The sequence below is a fragment of the Oryza glaberrima genome, chromosome 7 (genome assembly GCF_000147395.1).
Source record: "Oryza glaberrima chromosome 7, OglaRS2, whole genome shotgun sequence".
NCBI classification, from domain to species: Eukaryota; Viridiplantae; Streptophyta; class Magnoliopsida; order Poales; family Poaceae; genus Oryza; species Oryza glaberrima.
In genome coordinates this window covers 21879504-21901751 of record NC_068332.1, presented here as the reverse complement: position 1 = coordinate 21901751, position 22248 = coordinate 21879504, and the positions used below count along the sequence as shown (strand labels likewise).

At 46.3% G+C, this 22248-nt stretch overlaps 3 protein-coding genes across 3 annotated transcripts; all 3 read left to right on the top strand.

The window, feature by feature from the left end:
- Positions 1-7522: 7522 nt before the first annotated feature.
- On the top strand, positions 7523-10790 carry LOC127780301 (protein PELPK1-like). Its single transcript, XM_052307211.1, has 3 exons — positions 7523-7960; positions 8737-8747; positions 10106-10790. Exons 1-3 carry the CDS (start codon positions 7557-7559, stop codon positions 10516-10518), a joined length of 828 nt encoding a protein of 275 aa, XP_052163171.1. The 5' UTR covers positions 7523-7556; the 3' UTR covers positions 10519-10790.
- A 2223-nt stretch (positions 10791-13013) lies between these two features.
- LOC127780366 (protein PELPK1-like) lies at positions 13014-14104 on the top strand. The gene has a single exon (XM_052307265.1). It carries the CDS (start codon positions 13078-13080, stop codon positions 13795-13797), a length of 720 nt encoding a protein of 239 aa, XP_052163225.1. The 5' UTR covers positions 13014-13077; the 3' UTR covers positions 13798-14104.
- A 5541-nt stretch (positions 14105-19645) lies between these two features.
- LOC127779971 (protein PELPK1-like) lies at positions 19646-20647 on the top strand. Its single transcript, XM_052306904.1, has one exon. It carries the CDS (start codon positions 19741-19743, stop codon positions 20413-20415), a length of 675 nt encoding a protein of 224 aa, XP_052162864.1. The 5' UTR covers positions 19646-19740; the 3' UTR covers positions 20416-20647.
- The last annotated feature ends 1601 nt before the right edge of the window (positions 20648-22248 follow it).

Genomic DNA, 22248 nt, shown 5'->3' with positions numbered 1-22248 from the left:
AGGCCGAGATCTACTTCCCGGACGCGACGGCCAAGCCATGAAGCCATGAACAGATTGTACGGCCCATGTAAGCGTGTAGCCACCAGTTATCTCTTATCTGAATAATCAAAGTCGTGGGTGCGTGTGTGCGCATGTCTGATCGTGCAGAGTTTTTATTGTTTTCGTTGTGAATGAACTTGTGATCTTGTTCGTAGCCGGCTGATGTGAGCTAAGCTAGCAGCGTGATGTTTCAGGCTTTCAGTGTTGTACTCTGCATCTGCATGTAAAATCAAAATGTATTTGATTGTTATTTTGTGCTGAACAATTGATATCTGAGATTATTGGTTTTGATATTTGGAGATTATTGGCAAAGTGGTTTTGGCACCGGTTAGACCGGGGATGTGTGTATCGGTCAGACTGGGGTGGTAATGAACAGTGTTTTCAGATGATGAACAAGTGTTTCGGCTGAGTAGAGCCGGTCAGACCGGAGTATAGCGAGCGGTCAGACCGACTAACCTGCGGTTTGATCGGCCGACTCTATGTTAGTTTTGGTCTCGGTTTGTTTCTTTGGATATCCGTGGATAATTCATGTTTATGACTTCTAGATAGATACTATGTATATGTAATACTGTTGTGTGCTAACATTGAGTCAAATTGGAGAGAAAACCTGTTCTTGGATGTGGTTTCTTGGTTGATGCATATGTAGGTGAGTCTTGATGCTTCGAGAGAGCGTTGCCAATGATGGATCGGGAGTGAACTTAGGAGAAGATGACGTCCGAATGATCAGGATATCATACGGGATGCTTAGGCTAAAGATCAATGCACAAAGTTGGTGAAGATTCCATATGGCATACGATGGAGATATTGTGTGTTTATGGGATGCGGAGTCGAATTTAGAAGGAGTCCAAATTTGATACAATTGGAGTTTGTAAAGTTTGTTTTTTTTACAGGAAGGTTTCCTAGGAGATTAGGACTTGTTGTACAACGTTGGTTCGTGGCTTTAGGATGCCTACCTCGGGTATATATAGAGAGTGAGTGTATGGTCTCCCTCTATTGATTTGAGAGAGTTGAGTTTAGAGAAGTTAGGGTTTTGAGTTTAGTCGAGATTTTTGTGATGAATATTGTTGTTGTATTTTGTAAACACGAATAGAAGCAATAAAATTTTAATATACTTTGAGAGATCTTCAATTGGTGTTTGCTCGGGTGCGGCGGTCCAACCAATGGTCAGACCGACGATGCCGACAGACGACTTCGGCGCATCAGGGCGGTTAGACGGAGCAACTACACCGGTCAGACCGAACGTATTCAAGCGGTCAGATCAACGCATCTACTCCGGCCAGATCAATTGCCATCGAATTTAAGATTAAAACTTTTAATTCACCCCACTATGGTTGGTTTAGGTCTTGCTATTCGATCCTATACTACTTTTTTCTATGTAAGTGTAGGATCATGATGACGTTGATAAGAGGGTGAATTATCGTCGGTTATTTCTTGAAAGCAACAAAATTAATACGTAGCAAAATAATAATAATAATAATAATAAATGATATTAAAGTTATTTTAATAGTATACTAAACTCATTAATTAGCCACCCTAATAAACAGAAGACCCAAAACAGCATAGAAACCGGCTACTACAGTAGCACTATAGGAAACCAGCCCGTGAACAGTAAAATTACCACACACCCTTTGAACAGTCATCATGGGTTGGTTTTGTTTGTGGCCTAAATAGGCCTTACCAAATTTTGTCAATGCCAAATTTTAGCAAGTTTTGGCATGACTAATTTTGGTAAGGTAAAGTTGTGTTTGAATTGAAGCCAAAATAGCCTAAGTTCACTATTGAAATGGCCAATTTCCTTAGGCATGCCAAAATTTGGCTTCAAATCAAATAGACACTAAACACTATTGAAATTGCCAAATATTGGTAAGTCTAATTTAGGCCTCAAACCAAACCAGCCCCATAACTTTGTTAATTCAAACCCGTTTGATGTGAAACTTGCAAAACACAAGTTACACATCACCTAGGTTCAATTTTTGCCAACAAGCACGAAAAACCTAAATTAATGGGATCTAAGCAAACATCAATTTGAATAAAACCTGACATACATGAAATAAAACCTAGATTAAATAAAAACTAATTAACCTATTGAACTGCGTTAAACCTTGAATGCATAAACTAGACTTTACTACAAATTAAAAGAACATCGCTCAAATCGACAATTAGATCAAAATTTAGAAGCAATACAAGATCAATGGAAAACTGGTGAAAACTCACCCTGCAGGAAATTCGAATTGAAAATGCAACTCAGGATGAATTTGTTAAACTTTATTGATCAAATCATGTTCTAAAAGAGGCTACAAAAGTATCCATCTTCTCTAATTAATCTCATTCCTCTCGAACCTAGAAAACATCTTTTTTTTTTTCCTTCTGTTTCCAGTATTTCTCTCTTCTCTCTTGCTCCCCCCTCTACTTTTTATACAATAGAGAAGACACGCGCAATTAACATATGACTTGGCCCAAATTATCCCGTATAGCTAGTAGACTCACGAGACCATAAGCTATTACAAACTAATTCACTGGCTCATTAGCCGATCCAACATCATCATGTCCAAACACCATATACCCAATTGCGTATAACATCTATGCTCTACAGACCAACCACCCTAGCATTGTCCTGATGGGCCACTAAATTCTAAACAACCACCACCATCTAAGCCTGATGGGTCTCCGAAACCTAATTAACCTGTCAGGTCTCCTCACAAGAAGACTGACGACTCGGAGGCTGCTACCGGAGGATTGTCGGATACGCTACAGGAGCGGGACGTGATCCAGACCAAGCAAGAGGAGATGGGCCGAGACAAGGAGGAGACCCCGAAGGCTCAACGCATCCAAAGGCCCAAGAAAGACATTCCCAAGTACTGTGGCCCACAATGGGACAACGACGGCGAGCACATGATCGCAAGGAGGAGGCGTGCGTGATGAGTCGCGTGTGAGAGCTAGCGAACTCTGTAATATAAGCACACGAAACAGAGGCTGGATGAAATGGCGCCGGTGGCTTGTGTTATAAAACTAGCCCTGAAATCGACATCGGTAGCTAAATGTGGAAGAAACGCCATAGGAGATCCAAACATGATGACGACACCGAGGCACGATATTTGATAACGGAGTTCAGAAACATCTCCTGGGCACTGATTACGGGCGCTCCTCCCCGATCCAACATATTACAGCGTATCAGAGTTGCAACGACTCACGGCGGGTCGCCGCCGGCAGCCGCTCCCTCTCGCTATGCTATGTCGCCATGCGGTTACAACAGGCACGCCCCTCTATTTATGAGAGATCTTAGGATAGAGTCCGACTCTTACTCTAGTCGTAATACCTATTACAACTCCAAGTCCTAAACTGTAACCGACTATATACACATATTCGACACAAACTCTAACAAACTCCACCTTGGCGAATATGCCACGCCAATCCGAATCTGTTACTTGCTCGAACCTTCGTGTACTAGGACTTGAGTTGGTCCTTTCGCTGCTCACGCCGAGCCGCCCCGACAAGCCATCACCAAGCTCACCGTAACGAGAGACTCCACTATCCCTGTAATTTCTTCCTCCTAACTCCACTTGCAACAGTGCTCCACCTTGTCTCATATCACCACAATCGTCTTGCCAAACGAAATTAGATTCCTTCCTAGCTGTCACGTCATAGACTTCTCGAAGACCATGTTCACCTCCATCTACCGTCTTAAATTTGACTTGATCTAATCCATGGCCAGATAACCGATGTCATCACCAAATAGACAAATCAAACCCACCAGACATGAAGAGAACCCTTTATTCCCTATCGTCTTATGAACCGAGCTAATAAATCCAACATCCACGCTTTCCCGCATCCGTAGACTGAATTCCTGATAATTTGAGAAAATTCACTGCTACCTTGAATCACCCGAAGAAATTACTACCATAGCGCTCGCTCTTCCTCTTCAGTGACGTAGATTCCATATATCTCCATCATACAAATCCCGCAGATTCTGGATATATCCTGTACTGCCAAACAGACTCGTTAACTCTATCAACGTATTCGACCCGCTGTTGCCCGGGACTCCTGCCCGCAAACTGTCTCCACCAAGTCACTCAACTTAAAAAACGTCATCGCTATCTTGCTATATGCAACGATCCCTCCTTGCACATAACTTGTCTCCAGGAACAATACAAGCATGCACACTAGTATGGAAAAACACGCACGTCGTCCTAGCATGCACCCACGAGAACACGTACGTGCATGCATAAACATGCATTACCATCCAAACACCACATGCATATAAAGTCCTTTACCAAGTTTTAGTGCAACCAATCATATTGCATGCAGCCCATAGACTTCCACGTTCAAGCTACCTTGACTCAGCCACTTGACAGCCCAACAGGCAACACTCCACCGGCCCATACTAAACCGGTGACCACAGAAGCACCATCCACACGCATCGACGCACGTCTCTCTTGGGTAAAGAAGCGCTCCCTGTAGCGCCGCCACACCATCACCTATGACTCCGCCTGGTTCCTCCCCGGCCGCAGACTGCAGAACACCGCCTCCGTGCGCTCTGCATTGGCCGTCATTGGTCGCGACGGAGTCGCCTTATCCATGATGTCGGTGCACCTCGAACTGTCATCTCCGACCCCTTGCTGGAGTTCATCGTGCCTTCCTAGATGTGCCAGCTGTGTTGCTAGCAACGCACCGCCCCCTCCCAAGCCGCTGCCTCCAATGGGCTGCCTCCGAGGGTGCCGCCGTCGCCGCTTCCGCCAAGGGAAGCCACCGTCTTCTTCCAAGAAGCCGGCCCGCGTCGAGCTACTCCGCCGCCTGCACCGTCGCCGCTCGCACCGAGGCTCGTGCACCACGACCCACTTCGCCCACTGCCGCAAATCGCCGTCGCCCATGAGAAACAAGTCTCATCCTTGCTTCAGTGATTTGCACGATTGCAGTTTGCAATCTCTGTGGAACTCCAACTTGCTGATTATATCGTGTTTGACTCAGTTTCTGTCTCTCTGCAACCGGACCGCCTGCGCCGTGACCAAGCTTCGAGTCTGCATCCTCTCCCGCGCCACGAATCCACATCAGATACGAGACCGCGCGACTTAACCGAGCCCGCTACCAATGACGCCACTCAGGTCTTCGCCGCCGGCCCAGAAACGACCCAAAGATCGCGTACACCGCCTCGACTCTGACCATCTCCAAGCTTCACGTACGCCTCCACGACTTCCTGCACCGTTACCAAAACACTTCGGGTCAACTCCGTCGACGATGAACGCCGCCGATCAATAACCAGCGCCTATCTCCGTGCAATGCTTGTCGTGCGTACGTCGCCACTGTACCAATCCGTCACGCACCACCTCATCGTCAACACCTCTCCATCAGCACCAAGGATCCACCCGCTCTGACTTTCAATTGACTACCGTCAATCTAGCCGCGAGCCGAAGCCGACGAATTACCACGCCGTCTTCCCAGCCGCCAAACGACCCGAGTGCTACGTCTAGCCATCTCCCTGTCGAACGCAGCTCATCGAAAGGCCGGGCCACCCCGCTCAGAGTGTTTGATTCCACTGATCGAGAACGCCGATCGCCTCCAGCTTCAATCAACCCTGAGCGTCACGTCTGACCGTCTCCCCGTTGAAAGTAGCTCACCGGAAAGTTCGAGCCACCCGCCCGAAGTGTCCAACCCACTGATTAGATTGCTAATCGCTTCCGCCGCCACAACCCGAGCACCACGTCTGGTCGTCTCCCTGTTGAAAGCAGCCATCGAACGGTTCAAACCGCCATCTGAAGTGTTCGATTCCACCGATCAAATTCCGTTGATCGCCGTCGTGCTCCACCTTGCGTCATGTTCCTCCCTGGACATCCTGTGCGAGCGTCGCGGTGTGGAGCACCTCCCTCGTACCTCTACCATGAATCTCCCGCAGGCTCTGATACCACTTGTTATAAAACCAGCCCCCGAAATCGACATCGGTAGCTAAACACGGAAGAAACGCCATAGGAGATCCAAACATGATGACGCACCAAGGCACGATATTTGATAATGGAGTTCAGCCGAGGCCTACATTTTCGGGGCACTGATTACGGGCGCTCCTTCCCGATCCAACATATTACAACATATCAGAGTTACAACGACTCACGGCCGGTCGCCGCCGGCAGCCGCTCCCTCTCGCTATGCTATGTCGCCATGCGGTTACAACAGGCACGCCCCTCTATTTATGAGAGATCCTAGGATAGAGTCCGACTCTTACTCTAGTCCTAATACCTATTACAACTCCAGTCCTAAACTGTAACCGACTACGTACACATATTCGACACAAACTCTAACAGCTTGATCCTGTTGGATCGTGATCTTGTATCGTGTTCCTCCTAATTTCCCCCGAAATATATCCAAACCTACCAAATTCCTCCCTATTATTCAGTTCATTTCGCTAGAACTCACAAACTGGTATCAAAGCCACACTAGTTTCTCCTACTCCCTTGATTTGGCCGTAAAATTCCAGGGAAGGATTGGGTGATCTTTGGATCCACCCGCAAAAAGGCAACTCCTGGTTAGCTATATTCGGGGTGAGAACTAGTTCGTCAAGATCCCAGAAGAAGAGTTAGAACAGTAATCCAAAGATGACGCAATCCACCCAGTTCGATCTGTTACTGAAAACCATTGTAGAAAATGAGAAGGAGAGGGAGGCGGCAGAGGAGAGAACTAGAACGGAGTACTGGAAGCTCAAGAAGACAGTCGAGGCGAAGATCCCTGTGGTGGAAAAGGTGGAGGAATTGAGCGAGCCGTTTCAGTCTTTGAGTGATAAAATCGAACAACTCGAGGGCACGATGTTGCAGCAAGTCAAAGCGACCTCTCAACACAAAAACTAGGAAGAACAACTCAGCAATGTTTAGTTTTAAAAATAAATTATAATGAAAAAAATAACTGTAAAATTTAGTTTAAAATTCAAAATTTGGAATTAACTTGACATATGCTCCCTATGTTTCAGGTTATAAGACATTTTGACTTTTGTCAAAGTCAAACTACTTTGAGTTTGACCAAGTTTATACATAAATATAATAATATTTATAATACCAAATTAGTTTTATTAAATCAATAATTAAATATATTCTTACAATAAATTACTTTTTGTCAAAATTATTATTATTATTTTCTATAAACTTGGTCAAACTTGAAGCAGTTTGACTTTTACCAAAGTCAAAATGACTTATAACCTGAAACGGAGGAAGTATATCACACTGCACACACGTGTACACACTTTTTACAAAAGCAAGATTTAGTTGGTGGTGTTTTTCACTAATCAGGTTTGAAACTCTGAATATTCCCAGCTAATTAAGCCATCCACAAATATATACTTGGAAAACAATTAATATAATCACCAAATTACTGGTGCAGATGACCTAACAAGTACCAAAAAGATCAGAAGAGACTTCCATGCACATTCAGAAAGCTAACCTTTCTCAATTTTAGCTCTATAAATATCATCTCGTCTTCCCTCTCAACCCATTCACAGAGACAAGCTAGTAAACCGTAGAGTTGTAGAGCATTTCGACGACATGGCTTCCAAGAACTTCATGTCCTCCTCGCTTCTCTTCCTCATGGCGCTGCTGCTCTCATGGAGCTCTATCAGCAGCGCAGCTCGCTACCTGGAGGAGGAGGCTGCGCCCAAGGAGGAGTACCCGGAGCTGCCAAAGCCTGAGCTGCCGCATGGCGCCGCCGTGCCGGAGTTTCCGAAGGTGCCTGAACTGCCGCACCCGGAAGTGCCGGAGCTGCCGAAGGTGCCTGAACTGCCGCACCCCAAGGTGCCGGAATTGCCGAAGGTGCCGGAGTTGCCGAAGCCTGAATTGCCTGAGCACCCTGCTGTGCCGGAGCTCCCGAAGCCCGAGCTGCCATCGTTGCCCAAGGTCGAGCTGCCGCCATTGCCCAAGCCTGAGTTCCACTTCCCGGAGCCGGAGGCCAAGCCATGATGAACGATCACTCGATCAGATATACAGCATCCGCGTATAGCGCGCGCGCCATTTTATCTATACTGAATAATACTTGTGTGTGGTTTTTATTTGCGATGGTTCACTGTTTACGTATTCTGTATTCACTATCTACACTAGCTTGTATCAGTACATGATTACAGGTTTACCATGGAGTTGTGTTTATATTCATGTACAGATCAATATAATGGAGAGTTTTCTTTGAGTCTGCAGTTCTGCAGACTGCAGTACATGATTCAGATATCAGAGTTTTGATAGTTTACAATGTGTATATATACGCTCCCTGGTTTGCTAATAACTCAGAATAGATTATACCAAGGAACAAAATGAGAATGGATTAATTAAAAAATCACTGTGCACCCCGTTATTTTCTGCGTATTGACCGAATCTTTATCACGGATTATTTTCTCCACGCTTCTTAAAAAATGCTATTTATCAGAGAACTTTCTTCCATTGCATTGCTAGCTTAGGCACTTGTTCTAAATAGATTTATAAGATGTAAAACTTAATTTGTCCTTAAAATGAAGTAGATAATCCATCATTAAGGGGCGAACAAGCCATATATGGCGGACCGCCTGGTCTATGTTGGGCTATATTTGGATCTATGTGGTGAAAACCAACACATCGATATGGGCTTTTAATCCTGATTACATCCAAATGACTACAAATACAGTTTAATTTGCAAGACAAGTTCAAAGCTCTGTTTGGAGGATTGGAGCCTAAGAATTTTTTCTATTGTGTATTGTTGTAGGAAACTGAACTGTTTGTTGTAAAAATTCATGGTAATTTGACATGCGAATGTAGTACTGACCGTGCTTGGGAGTTGAGAGTTGTTTGATTCTTAAAGCAAGATTTTGTTAAGCTAGTATTTTCAATACAAATAAACGCATATAATCTTAAAAGAGTAAAGTGTACGTGTGGTACTTAAACTTGTAGGGGCGTGTCATTTAGGTCCCTAAACTTTCAAAATGCATATCAAAGTCCCAGAATTTGTCATAGTGTGTCATCTAGATCCCAAATCGCTACAATCCCTTCAGGATCTTACGTGGCGCTAATGTGACATGCCACACGGATATGACATGGCATCATTTTGACTGACAAATGAGTCCCATATAAAATTTTTCCTTTTTCTTTTTTCTTCTCTTTTTTTCTCTTTCTTCTCCTTTCTCTGTGACCGGAGCAGAAGAAAGGGAAAAAAGAAGAATGAGAAGAAAACGAAAAAAAATAAAAAGAAAAGTGGAAAAAAGAGAAAAGGACATGTCATGTCCATGTGGCATGCCACATTAGTGCCACGTAGGATTCTAGAGGGGATTGTCGATTTGGGACCTAAATGGTACATTTTAACAAGTTCTGAGACTTCGATATGCACTTTGAAAGTTTAGGGACCTAAATAACATAACACTACAAGTTTAAGGATCGGCTATGTACTTTACTCATCTTAAAATCTTCAGCCTGAATTTTTTTTTCAAAGAAAGTGTTCGGCCTAAATATTAGTTAGCATTACTAGTATCCAAATTTATAAAACTGGACTGTATATAAGCTAAACTTGCTTGCTACTGAACATACTCATATCAGCATTTAATTGAAGTGATAACTATCTACTTCATTTGGAAATTTGTTGAATGAGCATTAAAAAGGAAGCCTTGCAAAAATATCTATGACACTGTCCATTTTCAAGACTTCAGAACAACCAAAACCAAACAATCAAACATGTTGTCAGCATTGCCTCAGTCCCAGCTGTAGTTCTGAGGTCCTTAGCACAGGTGTATATACACTCCTAAACTAGACATAGATGGTCTTGCATTTTCACCAACCAAACGATTCAGGGTCTCAATAATCCCAACCAACTAAACCATAGTACATGAAACTGAAATCATCAGAGATCAGAGACACAGACCATAGTAAACAACCACCAAAATACAGATCACCTGCCACTGCTGCCAGCCACCAAAGATCAGAAACTCCTGCAAATTGATGATGCATCTAAGCTCCCATTCATCACTACAAATACCAGCATCGTCTTCTTAGTTTCTCACCCAGCCATCTTCACACAGACTGATCAAGTGATCATCAGCTAGTAACCTCTCACTGACACACTCACACAGAGTTCATCAGCTAAGTTAAGTGCAAACCATTCGACATGGCTTCCAGCCACACCAAGCCATCCATTCTCCTCCTTGCGGCAGCGTTGCTGCTGCTCTCGTGCAGCTCCATCGGCGGCGCGGCGAGGTATCTGGAGGAGGCTGCGCCGGCGGCGGCGGAGGAGGAGCACCCGGCACACCCCGCCGTGCCGGAGCTACCAAAGCCTGAACTGCCGGAGCTGCCAAAGGTGCCTGAGCTGCCTCACCCCGTCGTGCCGGAGTTGCCGAAACCGGAGCTGCCGAAGATCCCCGAGGTGCCGCACCTCGCCGTGCCGGAGCTGCCCAAGCCGGAGTTGCCGGAGATTCCCAAGGCTGAGCTGCCGCCATTGCCCAAGTTCGAGTTGCCACCGAAGCCCGAGTTCCACTTCCCGGAGCCGGAGGCCAAGCCATGAAAAATGACGATCAGATTACACCCACGTTACCAGGCGTGTGGCAGACAGTGATCTGAATCAAATCCGCGAGCGTCGGTGTGTGATCGTGTAAAGTTGGGACGTTTTGCGTGTGATCTTGTTCGTGGTGAGCCGGCTGGTGTGATGTGATCGAGTAGGATCGTGATGTTTCAGAGTTTCCTTAGCTTGTTGTATTTGACTATTTGGAGTTTTCAGCTGGCTGATGTTGTGTACTGCCTATCCGTTCCGAAATACTTGTCATCAGTTATTATTCATATTTCAAATTTGACCTTCGTACTTTCTTTTAAAAAAACGACAAATATGTAAAAGATTGACACATTATGAAAATATACGTTATATACTAATAAACATTACTCTTTCGTTAATAATAGTCTGGCCATTTAAAAATATTACTAGTTAAAGTTTTAACGGTGATAATTAATATATAGTGACAAATACTTCGGAAAAGAGGAGGTATCATGCATGTTTTCACGTCAATAAAATATTTTTTCTGGGTCATAAAAGAATCCTGTTTTTCAGTTTTCTGGCGTATCTCCTCTCCCGTGACCCTAGCCCAACACCACTGTTCACCAAAGTATTTTTTTTTTGTTCTCACACTTCAAACTATGAGTTTGTTTGATTAGATAAAAAAAAACAACTCTTAGGTTGATGTATGAAAATAAAAAAAAATTCATACAATTATGAGTTTATGAGATTTTTTTTAAATATTTTGAAATAGAAATTAACGGTTAAATCTGTACATAAAGACCGAACCAGATATTCAAAATGGCACATTTTCATGACTGAAATGGTAAGATCTTACTTTCATTATCTGCTGTTTGGATTAATTTCTAGAAGTCTATGTTTCTCCTTTGGTGCATAGCCGTTTATTACACGGATGTTAATTTGATAGTTGCCGTTTAGTTGTTCTCTTTGTTGGCTCTTGTCTGACTTCTAGCAAACGTAAGAATTGACTAAACCGGCTTTGAAGTCCAATCATATGAACACAATCTCCGAAACAAAAAAAAATATTTTTCCTCAAAACTAAAAGTTACCAGTTTCAAGAGCAAAACAAACATAAAAGACACGAATATTAGAGAATGACCTAATATTAAATAATTAGGAGGTCATCTAGCCCACCATCCTGTGAAGCTAGCCAGAAGACCCCTAGATATTTCTCGAGCAAAACAAACCTAGTATAAGAGATTTACAGTATTGGCCTATTGGGTATACCCTCCAGTTGAAAATACATAGCATTTTGGACATGATCTGATCAAACTTTGACCACTTTTGAAATACTTAGTTTTGAAAGACATGGAAATGATATATGCAGATTTATCATAAAAAGTTACTTTAATTTCTCATTATTTTTAAAATTTTAAAAGCAGATTAAAAGAAAAAACCGTGACCAGAATCAAACTTCAAAGATCATATAGAAGTCTTAGCAAAAAAATCATAAAAAGGCAAAAAAATCATAAAAAAATAAAAAAAATCATAAAAAATAATCAAACTTCAATTGCATATAGCAGATCATAAAAAGGTCATGCAATATTTCTGCTTAAAAGATTTTTTTCTAAAAAAGTGATGAAAATCAGAGCAAATAACCCAACTACCCAACAACTACCACGCTGCGCATCTAACGTTGTCCATTCTCCACGAACACAAAAATCTCTGCCTGTCATTGTATTATAAAGTTTGGTGTTGAAGTAAGAACAAAGTAAGTTGCTTAAGAGAATGGCCTCACCGACTTGAAAAGGGCAGAACACATAATCGCTTAAAAATTTTGGTTTTAAACATTGGAATGACTACCGCGTATTTTTTTTCATAGATCCAGCATCATATAAAACACGTTAATGTACTTACACATATACAATTTCAAAGTGGAGTTTCAAATTTAAGATTTAAATCTAGATTGTTCTGGCTTAGGTGTTAGCCGGTACCGGCTCAAGATCAGCGGTAACCGGCCGGTTAATTACTGCCGATATTCATATCTCTGCTTACAAACGGCAAAGCTAAGCATTTCGCCAGCATTACCTGCAACGTACAGCTAATATATATACTACTATTTGTTGTCTTAAAAAGAACTTTGTCAAATTTTTTTGGAAGATAATATAGTGCTTGGTTAGTCTTTGTCATGCACGGCTTCACTTACTCTGCAATATCATGTGGCCACGCAAGGACACAATTCTAGATACTGCATTCACCAACCAATCTCACTTGCGTCTCAAATTTTCCCAACTAATTGAACCATGCATAAACACACAAACAAAGATGGCATGCCAACATAGATAGATCAGGGCTCAGGGGAGATCACACTCACACATCGAAACAGGTCGAACAACCAATGGAGTGCAGTTCACCTACCTACAAGTAATTAATCAACACATTAGCACTTCATCAGCAGGCTAGCTCCTGTGATTAATCATGCATTAATTAATTTATCTAGCTTGATTAATGTTCAGTTTAGCACTATAAATACCAGGCTTGCCTGCCTTCTCCAAACCATCACAGCACACTAGCTCTCACACACTGAGGTAGCATAGGCATAGCTAGCTCACCAGCATGGTCTCCAACAAGAACGCCATGTCTTCCTCGGTTCTCTTCCTCGCCGCGCTGCTGCTGCTCTCGTGCAGCTCCATGAGCAGCGCGGCACGGTGGCTCGAGGAGGAGTACCCGCCGCACCCCGCCGTGCCGGAGCTGCCCAAGCATGAGGAGCCGCCGCACCCCGTCGTGCCGGAGTTGCCCAAGCACGAAGAGCCGCCGCACCCCGCCGTCGTGCCGGAGTTGCCCAAGCACGAGGAGCCGCCACACCCCGTCGTGCCGGAGCTGCCAAAGCCGGAGGTGCCACACGCCGCCGTGCCGGAGTTGCCCAAACCTGAGCTGCCGCCACACCCCGCCGTGCCGGAGCTTCCCAAGCACGAGGAGCCACCGCACCCCGTCGTGCCGGAGCTTCCCAAGCACGAGGAGCCGCCGCACCCCATCGTGCCGGAGCTTCCCAAGCACGAGGAGCCGCCGCACCCCGTCGTGCCGGAGCTGCCTAAGCACGAAGAGCCACCGCACCCCGTCGTGCCGGAGCTTCCCAAGCACGAGGAGCCGCCGCACCCCGTCGTGCCGGAGTTGCCCAAGCCTGAGCTGCCGCCGCACCCCGTCGTGCCGGAGCTGCCCAAGCATGAAGAGCCGCACCCCGCCGTGCCGGAGTTGCCGAAACCGGAGGTGCCGGAGCACGAACTGCCGCCGAAGCCTGAGAGCCATTACCCCGAGGTGCCGACGGCCAAGCCATGATCGGATCGCGATGCAGAGCTTATTGATCGGGCCCATCATATCGCATCCTGAATAATCATGGGTTTGTTTGTATGTGTGTATGATATATATGATCATGTAAACTGTGGTGTTTGCTAGGAGTGTGTGAGTGATGATGCTTGATGTTTCAGTGGTGTACGTACTTCGCTGGCCGCACCATCCAGTTGTTCTTGTTCTTGGAGGATGTACTTGCGTGTGCTACGCTTATATCTATGCACACATCATCTACCCATGTACCATATATGCTTCATTAGTTTATGTTTGAATTATGTTTCTAGTATTATATAAATTAGTAAATAGTTATTTGCCTACAACTTATTTGCAGACCGCATAATATGCTTCAGGAAAAATAGTTGTTTTTAGTTTCTTAAAAAAAGATTGAAAATGCACAGTAACAGTAGGTCTTTGTGTGTAAGAATGGATTATGCATATTATGCACTCACTATGCACACTAACTAACAAATATCATAAAAAATTCTAGAAAAATAATGTGTATATACTTTAAATTGCGTTACACCTATGCGCAAAGCTTGTGTGCATAGGATATTTTTTTTCAGTTACTATAACACTGTGGGCCAACAACTTCTACTTTACCATATATAGGAATTTGAATATGAACAAGAGATGTGTGAAACTGAATTCTTCAACAACTTAATTAATTCGAGTAAGAATGGTTTTTTTTACTTTCCCTGAGAAGATATCTAAATATATACCGTGCTTTTAAGTTAACGGTAGAAAATGCAGCACATCTCCCGTACTTTGTTGTCACACTCCGATCCGGCACTGCCATACAACGGCACCTGACAGGAGCGTGTCGTAGGAAAAACGGCGCGAACCGCTTCCTACGAAACCGCGATCTCAGTATCAGTCCTAGGACATAGCGCTAGTACCCACAGTGACAAATATGAATCATTGCAATCCTTAAAATAAATAGAGGACTTATTTACCTTAACTTAGGTTGCAGCTCAGACAGCCCGAGAATGCAACCGACGACATGGACAAGGCAAACACCAACAACAGCAGCAGCAGCGGAACCAACGGTCTAACACCCAACACCACAGGCGACGGCTGGGAACCAGGACGAAACCCTAATCTTCACTTCACTTCATCTTCACTTCACGACGGAGGAACTATATATACATATATAGAGCAAGGGTGAGTACTTTCGTACTCAGCAAGTCACGGGAATTTAGGTGTTTAATGCAAGCTTGGAAGAGAGGCAATGTTGTTTTGCAAATCTTTTATTTGAAATCCATTTTTGAAACCACTAAGTGATTTATTTCTTTTCAGGTTTGGGTCGAAAAGAAACTTGCGTCTCGATTCAACTTTAAGAGATGCTTTTCAACAACTCAATTGATAATGTACCGACCTCCCGGGTCAAATCATTACTTCTCGGCTCCCAGAGCCATTTCACTTGATTAATCGGCTCCCAGAGCCTTTTTCATTTTCTCGGATTCCCAGAGTCCAGCTGCCCAGCGGCAAAGCAATCCGCTTCCTCTTGGGAAGCCTAGTCTATGATGCCCGCAGACATCCCGAATCACACAGATTCATTTCTGACCACTCAGGTCATCCATCTGCCACATAGGCTGATCTGGTTACGATTCCCATCCCACAACAACTTTTCACAAAGCACAGGCAAACAAATCTACACAACAGGAACCACCTTACATCCGCCCATGACCGTGGGCACAGCTGTTCGAACGGTTAGTTAACCTCTGCAGAGGGGTACACTTTACCCACAAGATACGAACTTATTCTGAACACCCGTCGGTATCGGAGGTTCGCAACAAAGCCTTTCCCAAGCTGACCCAGGGTTACCTCATGCCACATAGAAGGATCAAATCCTCACATAAATATAGGCCATTTTAGTTTTCACAAATCAAACTCCAACCACCTCGATCGGTAATCTGGCAAGCTTCGTGTTCTTGCCTTACCAGGAACCCGGGTTGGCTCCAACCGACCCCGCCCCGGCGTTCCCCAACTATTGGCATGCGAGGTTTCCCTGAACCGACTAGTTACTTAGCTAGGGTGTCCCATTCCACCTTGTGGTTGCACTTTGTTATGCTTGATGAATTTTCCACAGGAATCGGTCCTTATATGCGAATACAGGACAGTGCCACGCAGGCACAACCCCCGCATCGCGAGTTTTCACAATTCATTTTATTTTTAAACACACCGACACCACAGGTCGGGTTTTCAAGGCTTCTCAAACCAATTTCCCAATTTTTCGACAATCAACAGTGTATGTGGGATATTTGGTATACACGCTCAAAGAGCACGGATACTGAAGTACCACAAGGGTGGAGCGACAAGGAATCAGGGTAGTACAACCTATAGGAATTAGTGCGACTACTGGGTAGGTTCGTCGGTTTGGCACGCAAACTGAGGCCAAGCAAGTTAAGTGTGTGACTCTAATAATGCAAGTTGCAAACAAAATAATAATGATTTTCCAATTATAGGAGCAATTGGTCAAAGGGTGACTTGCCTCGCACAAGGTCTTCACGGAGCTTCACGAATCTTCGAGAAAACCCGCGATCGACGAAAATCCGGTAACCGCAACTATACGCAAACAAACAAAAACCTAAACAAAAGACCAAGAAAAAGACCCTATTTAGACTAAATAATAGTGCCATTAAATAGATCTCAATTTTACGGAATTACTGGAAGTTGAACGAAGTCAATCGGAAGAGCGGTTGGGAAGATATGGATTTTGGAAGTTTAATTGGAATTTCTGGAAGACGAGAAATGGTTTACGGAATTTATAGAAATAATATTCTCAAGAATATTATTGACAGTCACTGACGTGCGGGACCAAAGGAAAATGATTCATGGAATTTTGGAATAAAGAATTTTATTTATGGAACAAAGGAAAAAGATTTATTAAATCCCTTGGAAAATTAAAGGGATGAGGGATGTGATTTGGACTTATCTCGGGTGGCATTGGTGCGGCCCAAAGGGTTGAAGGAGGTTCGGCCGAGCCATTGGGCCGGGCGCGGCCACGGGGAGGCGGCCCAACAGAGGGGGCGCGGGGGAGAGAGAGACGGCCCAGTGGACCGATTCCACCGCGCGGGGTCCCGGGTGGGGCCCGCTTGTCGGTGATACGGCCCACGGTGGGATGGGCGCACGCGAGGGCGGCGCTAGGGTTCGGGGGGGAAGCGGTCCACGCACGGCGCGCAGGTGGACGCGGTGTGCGGCGGGCCCACGCGCAGCCTGTCGGCTCTCCGTGGACCGCGCGCGAGGGTGGGGGACGGAGGGAGGCGGCTGACCGAGGTCAGCTTTGACCCGGTCATGTAGAGGTGGTGCCGACGTGGCGCCTACGTGGCAGCCACGCGGGCCGGGCGAGAGGAGGAAGAAGAACAGGAGCTCCAACCAACGGTGGCCGACGGCGGGGTTTCACCGGAGCACGACGCGGCGATTCGATCGAGAGGGAGTTCACCGGTACAAAGGGGAGCACGAGAGGGGTTGAGCCAACGGCTCGGATCCTTCGAAGAGGGGCCAACGACGACGAATCGCGGCGGCGCACGCCGGAGGCGAGAAAAGGGGGAAACGGCAGAGGGGTGACGAGGATTCAATTCAAGGCGGTGGGAGCGTGTCCGGGGTTCAAGAAATCCGTTTCCGGCATCGGATGGGGCGGAGGAGCACCGAGGAGGGCTAGCGAGGCCATGCCGAGCGGCGGCGGAGCTCGGGGCGGCATCTACGCGCGTTCGAGGGGCTAGTAGAGCTACCACGCAAGCTAGAGAGGGCGAGGGAGAACGAGAAAGGAGAACGGAGGGAGTCACTACCGAGTCGGGACGGCACGGTGACGAGTGGCCGACGGCGCGGGAGTGAGTTCTCCGTTCTCAGGCCGGGGAAGGGGAAGAAGGGGGGTGCTCGGAGTCCCGCGTCACGCGTCCTCGCACGCACCGGCCTCCCCGGTGCTTGGCGACGAACGGCGACGGCGAGAGCGGAGCGAGCAACAACAATAGCGCGGCGGTGATGAAAGTGAAACGAGAGGAGGATTCGATGGGAGGGGCTCAGGTTTTATAGGTGGCCGGGTGAGGAGCTTCGAGGGGAAGGAACCGACTCGGGAGAGGCGGTCAAGGAGAGGAGCTGGCGGTCACGCCCGTGGTCCAGGCGGCGGCAGGCGGTCACGGGCGGTGTCGGGCAAAATGGAAAAAGGAGGGGGAAAAGGGAGCTCTGTTCTTGCCGAAACGGGCAATGGGAGAGGGAGAGGAGAGCGCGTGAGGCAGAGAGTCGCGCTGCCTCCACATCTTGGACGCACGCGCGCACAGGGTGGGGGCGAGCGGCAGGGCGGCATGGGCGGCTGCGCAGCGCAGGCGGCTAGGGCTGACGCAGCGGCGACCGGGCGGTCTGCCACGCGCGGGCGAGCGCGTGCGCGACGCGAGGGCGCGGTGGAATTCAGAGGCGGCGGCGGGAATCAGCGCCAGGAGGGGAGAGAGCAGAGAGAGAGCGAAGACGGGAGAGAGAAAGAACGAGAGAGCGAGAGAGCTCTCCTCGGCTCGGCTCGGCACGTGCAACGCACGTGCGAGGCTGAGGGAGGAGAAACGGCTGAGAGAGGGAGGTGGGCTAAGGGGGGAAAACGGCCCACAACACCCGAGGGAGGTAAAATAGACTTTTGCAGGGAAAGCTGATTTGGAGAGATTGGAGTTTGTATTTGGATTCAAATTCGATATTCGAACTCGAGGATTCAGGGAGGAATCAAGGAAGACTCAAGGTAGGGTTTGATATTTTTCGGAATTGGGAGCGAGTATTTGCCGAGGATTCAAAGGATGCGATTGAATTTCAGAATTTGATTTGGAGATTTGAGTCGAAGGAGGAATTTCAAGGTGGAGGATTTTGATTTCGATGAGAGGAACAACGGGATTGAATTGAGATCCTGGCACGACTTAGACTCTCACAGAAAGCACGAAAATTTTCGCAATTAGGATTTTGCCGAATTAGTTTTTAACGTCTCACGAAAAGCAGAGCATTACATTTGTCAATTAAGGATAAAAATAAAACTTTGAGTAATCAAGCAGGCCCAGCGGAACATATACTCCCTACAATCATAAATGTTTGATATTTAACATAAGATTTGACCAAACTTTACCGGGTTTAATATTAAATTTAGATTTCAATATTGGCATGCATGACTAATAACGCATAATTTTTCATCGACCCAACATATATAACACATTAATACTTATACACATACAATTTAAAATTTATGTTTTAGTTTTCAAATTTAAATCTAAATTGTTCTCACATGTATGCCATGTGTAGTAGCGGTTTAAAAGCAGTATATTCATATCTTTTCTTACAGCTGGAAAAGCTAAGCATTAATTTGTCAGCATTGGCTGTGATGTATAGCTAATATATATGCTACTCTCTCTCTTTTTAAAGATAATATATACTCCATCTATCTTATCTCGTACGAGTTTGGTTTATTTTGCGACGTAGGAATTATATGCATGTAGTACTCTGTCCTTGTCATGCACGGTTCACTTACTTTCCACTACCCTCATATCATGTGGCCACACAAGTACCCACAAGGACACCGTCCATTCTAGGCTTCTATAGCATTCACCAACCAAATTTCTTGGGTCTCAATTTTTCCCAACTAATTAATCAAACCATGCATACACAATCAAAGATCAGGGGAGATCACACACTGAGTCACTGGACTGACTAAATCGAAACAAGTCAAACAACCAAAAAGGGGTGCAGATCACCTACGTACCTACCAGTAATTAATCAGCAGGCTCACTGTAATCAAATATAATCATGCGTTAGTACCTTTAAGTAAGGTGCAGTTTAGCAGTATAAATACCTGGCTTTTGCTTGCCTTTCTCCCAGCCATCACAGAGAGCTTAGCTCACACTGAGATCCAGAGATAGAGATCAGAAAGACAGAAAAGTAGAAGCCATATTGAGAGTTTGAGACAGCATGATCTCCAAGAACACCATGTCTTCCTCGGTTCTCTTGCTTGTGGCGCTGCTGCTCTCGTGCAGCTCCATGAGCAGCGAGGCACGACGCCTGGAGGAGGCGTACCCGGCGCACCCCGCCGTGCCGGAGCTTCCGAAGCCTGAGCTGCCGCCGCACCCCGTCGCGCCGGAGCTGCCAAAGCACGAAGAACCACCGCCACACCCACACCCCGCCGTGCCGGAGCTTCCGAAGCCTGAACTGCCGCCGCCGCACCCCGCCGTGCCGGAGCTGCCAAAGCACGAAGAACCGCCACACCCACACCCCGCCGTGCCGGAGCTTCCGAAACCTGAACTGCCGCCGCACCCCGTCGTGCCGGAGCTGCCCAAGCACGAAGAGCCACCGCACCCCGTCGTGCCGGAGCTGCTGCCGAAGCCCGAGGTGCCTCACCCTGCCGTGCCGGAGTTGCCGAAGCCCGAGGTGCCTCACCTTGCCGTGCCGGAGCTGCCCAAACACGAAGAACCACCACACCCCGTCGTGCCGGAGTTGCCAAAGCCTGTGGTGCCGGAGTTGCCGAGGCCTGAGGTGCCGCATCCGGCCGCCGTGCCGGAGCTGCCAAAGCCCGAGGTGCCGCATCCCACCGTGCCAGAGCATGAACAGCCGCCGAAGCCTGAGAGCCATTACCCCGAGAAGCCATGATCCTGAAGGCTGATCGCAAGCCCTGGTTATCTGAAATTACTACGTGTTTGTATGTGTGTATGTTCATGTGTAAGCTTTGATCGATGTTTGCCTGAGATATTTTCAGTGATGATCTAGCTAGCTGTGTGGGTGTGTGAGATGTTCCAGTACGTTGCTGTTGTGTTTTGTTTTGTTGCAGCTTTCTTTGTTCTTGGATGAGTAATTGTGTCATTGTGTGTGCACACACGGTCTACACTTGTATCATACATGCTTCATTATTTATATTTGAGTTATGGCTGTAGTCTTCATAAATCAATAAAATAGCTATGTTCCTATAATATTGCTTATTTGTGGTCTGCATTGTTATGTGCTTCACAATATATACTTGTTTCTAGTTTCTTAAAAATATATTAAGAATGGCCCGGTTATAATAGATCTTTGTGTGCAAGAATGGATTACACCACACCGACCGTCTAGCCTAGGTATTACTAGCCCTGTACGGGACAACCGTTAGGTTTTGTCCTACATCGAAAATTGACGGTGAGGAACACAACTTAAAAGGTGATGAGAAAGATCCACACCTACCAAATTAGTCTTTTGGATTGTGTAGATCCAAAATCTAAAGTTATGATTTCGATTGGATCTTATTGCGTAGCAGGCCTAATATGATCTCGGTGGCCCATAGTTTGTGGGCTAGATTATGCTTCTTCATTTGAAAAGGAGCAAGAGCTGATGTGCGTCAAACTATCTGGCTCCCTACATGATAGAATTAGCCTTTGTAGGATTATCCGAAGCACTTTATCAGATAATCCTCATAAAACGTTAGATAATCTACATCCGTCGAATTTTATGAATACCATATCATGTATAAAAAAAGGCCCATTCTATCACATAATCCTCATAAAAAGTCAAATAATTTATATCTATCGGATTTTATGAATACCATATCTAGTCTATCGAATTTTGTAAAAATACCAGAATCGGATTGGGAAATATCCACCCCGTTTTCACCCAGAATCAGGATAACAAGATGCCTATTACCCTTTTTGAAAAAATGGTAGTGCTCCTAGTGCATCTATTTATTAACAGACAAACTACGGCATGGTATCCCGTCTAGGTAGTTAGGGACAGGATGCATGATACTTAATGAGTGCTCTCCATCCACCCTAAGCGCTCCCCATCCACTCGTTGTATCCGTGAGCCACACGCCCACACGTCCGCCGCCACCCTCCTCCTTGCATCCTCCCTCCTCCCTCTTCTCTTCCCTCTTGCTCGTGATGGCTAGAAATAGCTCGTCGCTCCTCCTTCTCCCTCTCACCGGCCATTGTTTCCTTTTCCTCAACGGATCTAGAGACCTAGGCCCTTCCTGTCGCTGGATCCATTCCAAGTGTGTGTTGGCGTTGAGGCGATGGACGACGTTGGCCCCACGGCCTCCTTCTCCACACATGTCGTTAGGGAGGACGGTGTCTAGCATGATTCTTCCTCCAAGGCCGCTATTGATGGTGATGGAGGGAAAGGCTAACGCAAGTGCTAGATTTAGAGCTTTGACTGGCAGCCGACGTGGTGTGCTGTTCGCTAGCCCATCATGTTGCTTGTCAATATTGTGCGTAGGTACATCATGCAGTGTGCCATTCTCACTTGATACCCATATGTGCTAGGTCTGATACCCACGATATCATGGCTGGTTCGTACAGGTATCAGGCATGGTACCTCGGGCACTGATACCAGCCAATAGTCATTGGTGCCTGATATCAAGTTGAGGGGAGAGGACACTCGCCACCACCACTTGGCTGGCCGGTGAACCGTCTGCCACCATTGCCTCTTCTCCCTTCCACGCGTCTCCTTGGCTCTGGC

Excerpts from the sequence above, each read along its gene's own strand:
- LOC127780301 (XM_052307211.1), top strand. The coding sequence starts at position 7,557 with ATGGCTTCCAAGAACTTCATGTCCTCCTCGCTTCTCTTCCTCATGGCG.
- LOC127780366 (XM_052307265.1), top strand. The coding sequence starts at position 13,078 with ATGGTCTCCAACAAGAACGCCATGTCTTCCTCGGTTCTCTTCCTCGCC.
- LOC127779971 (XM_052306904.1), top strand. The coding sequence starts at position 19,741 with ATGATCTCCAAGAACACCATGTCTTCCTCGGTTCTCTTGCTTGTGGCG.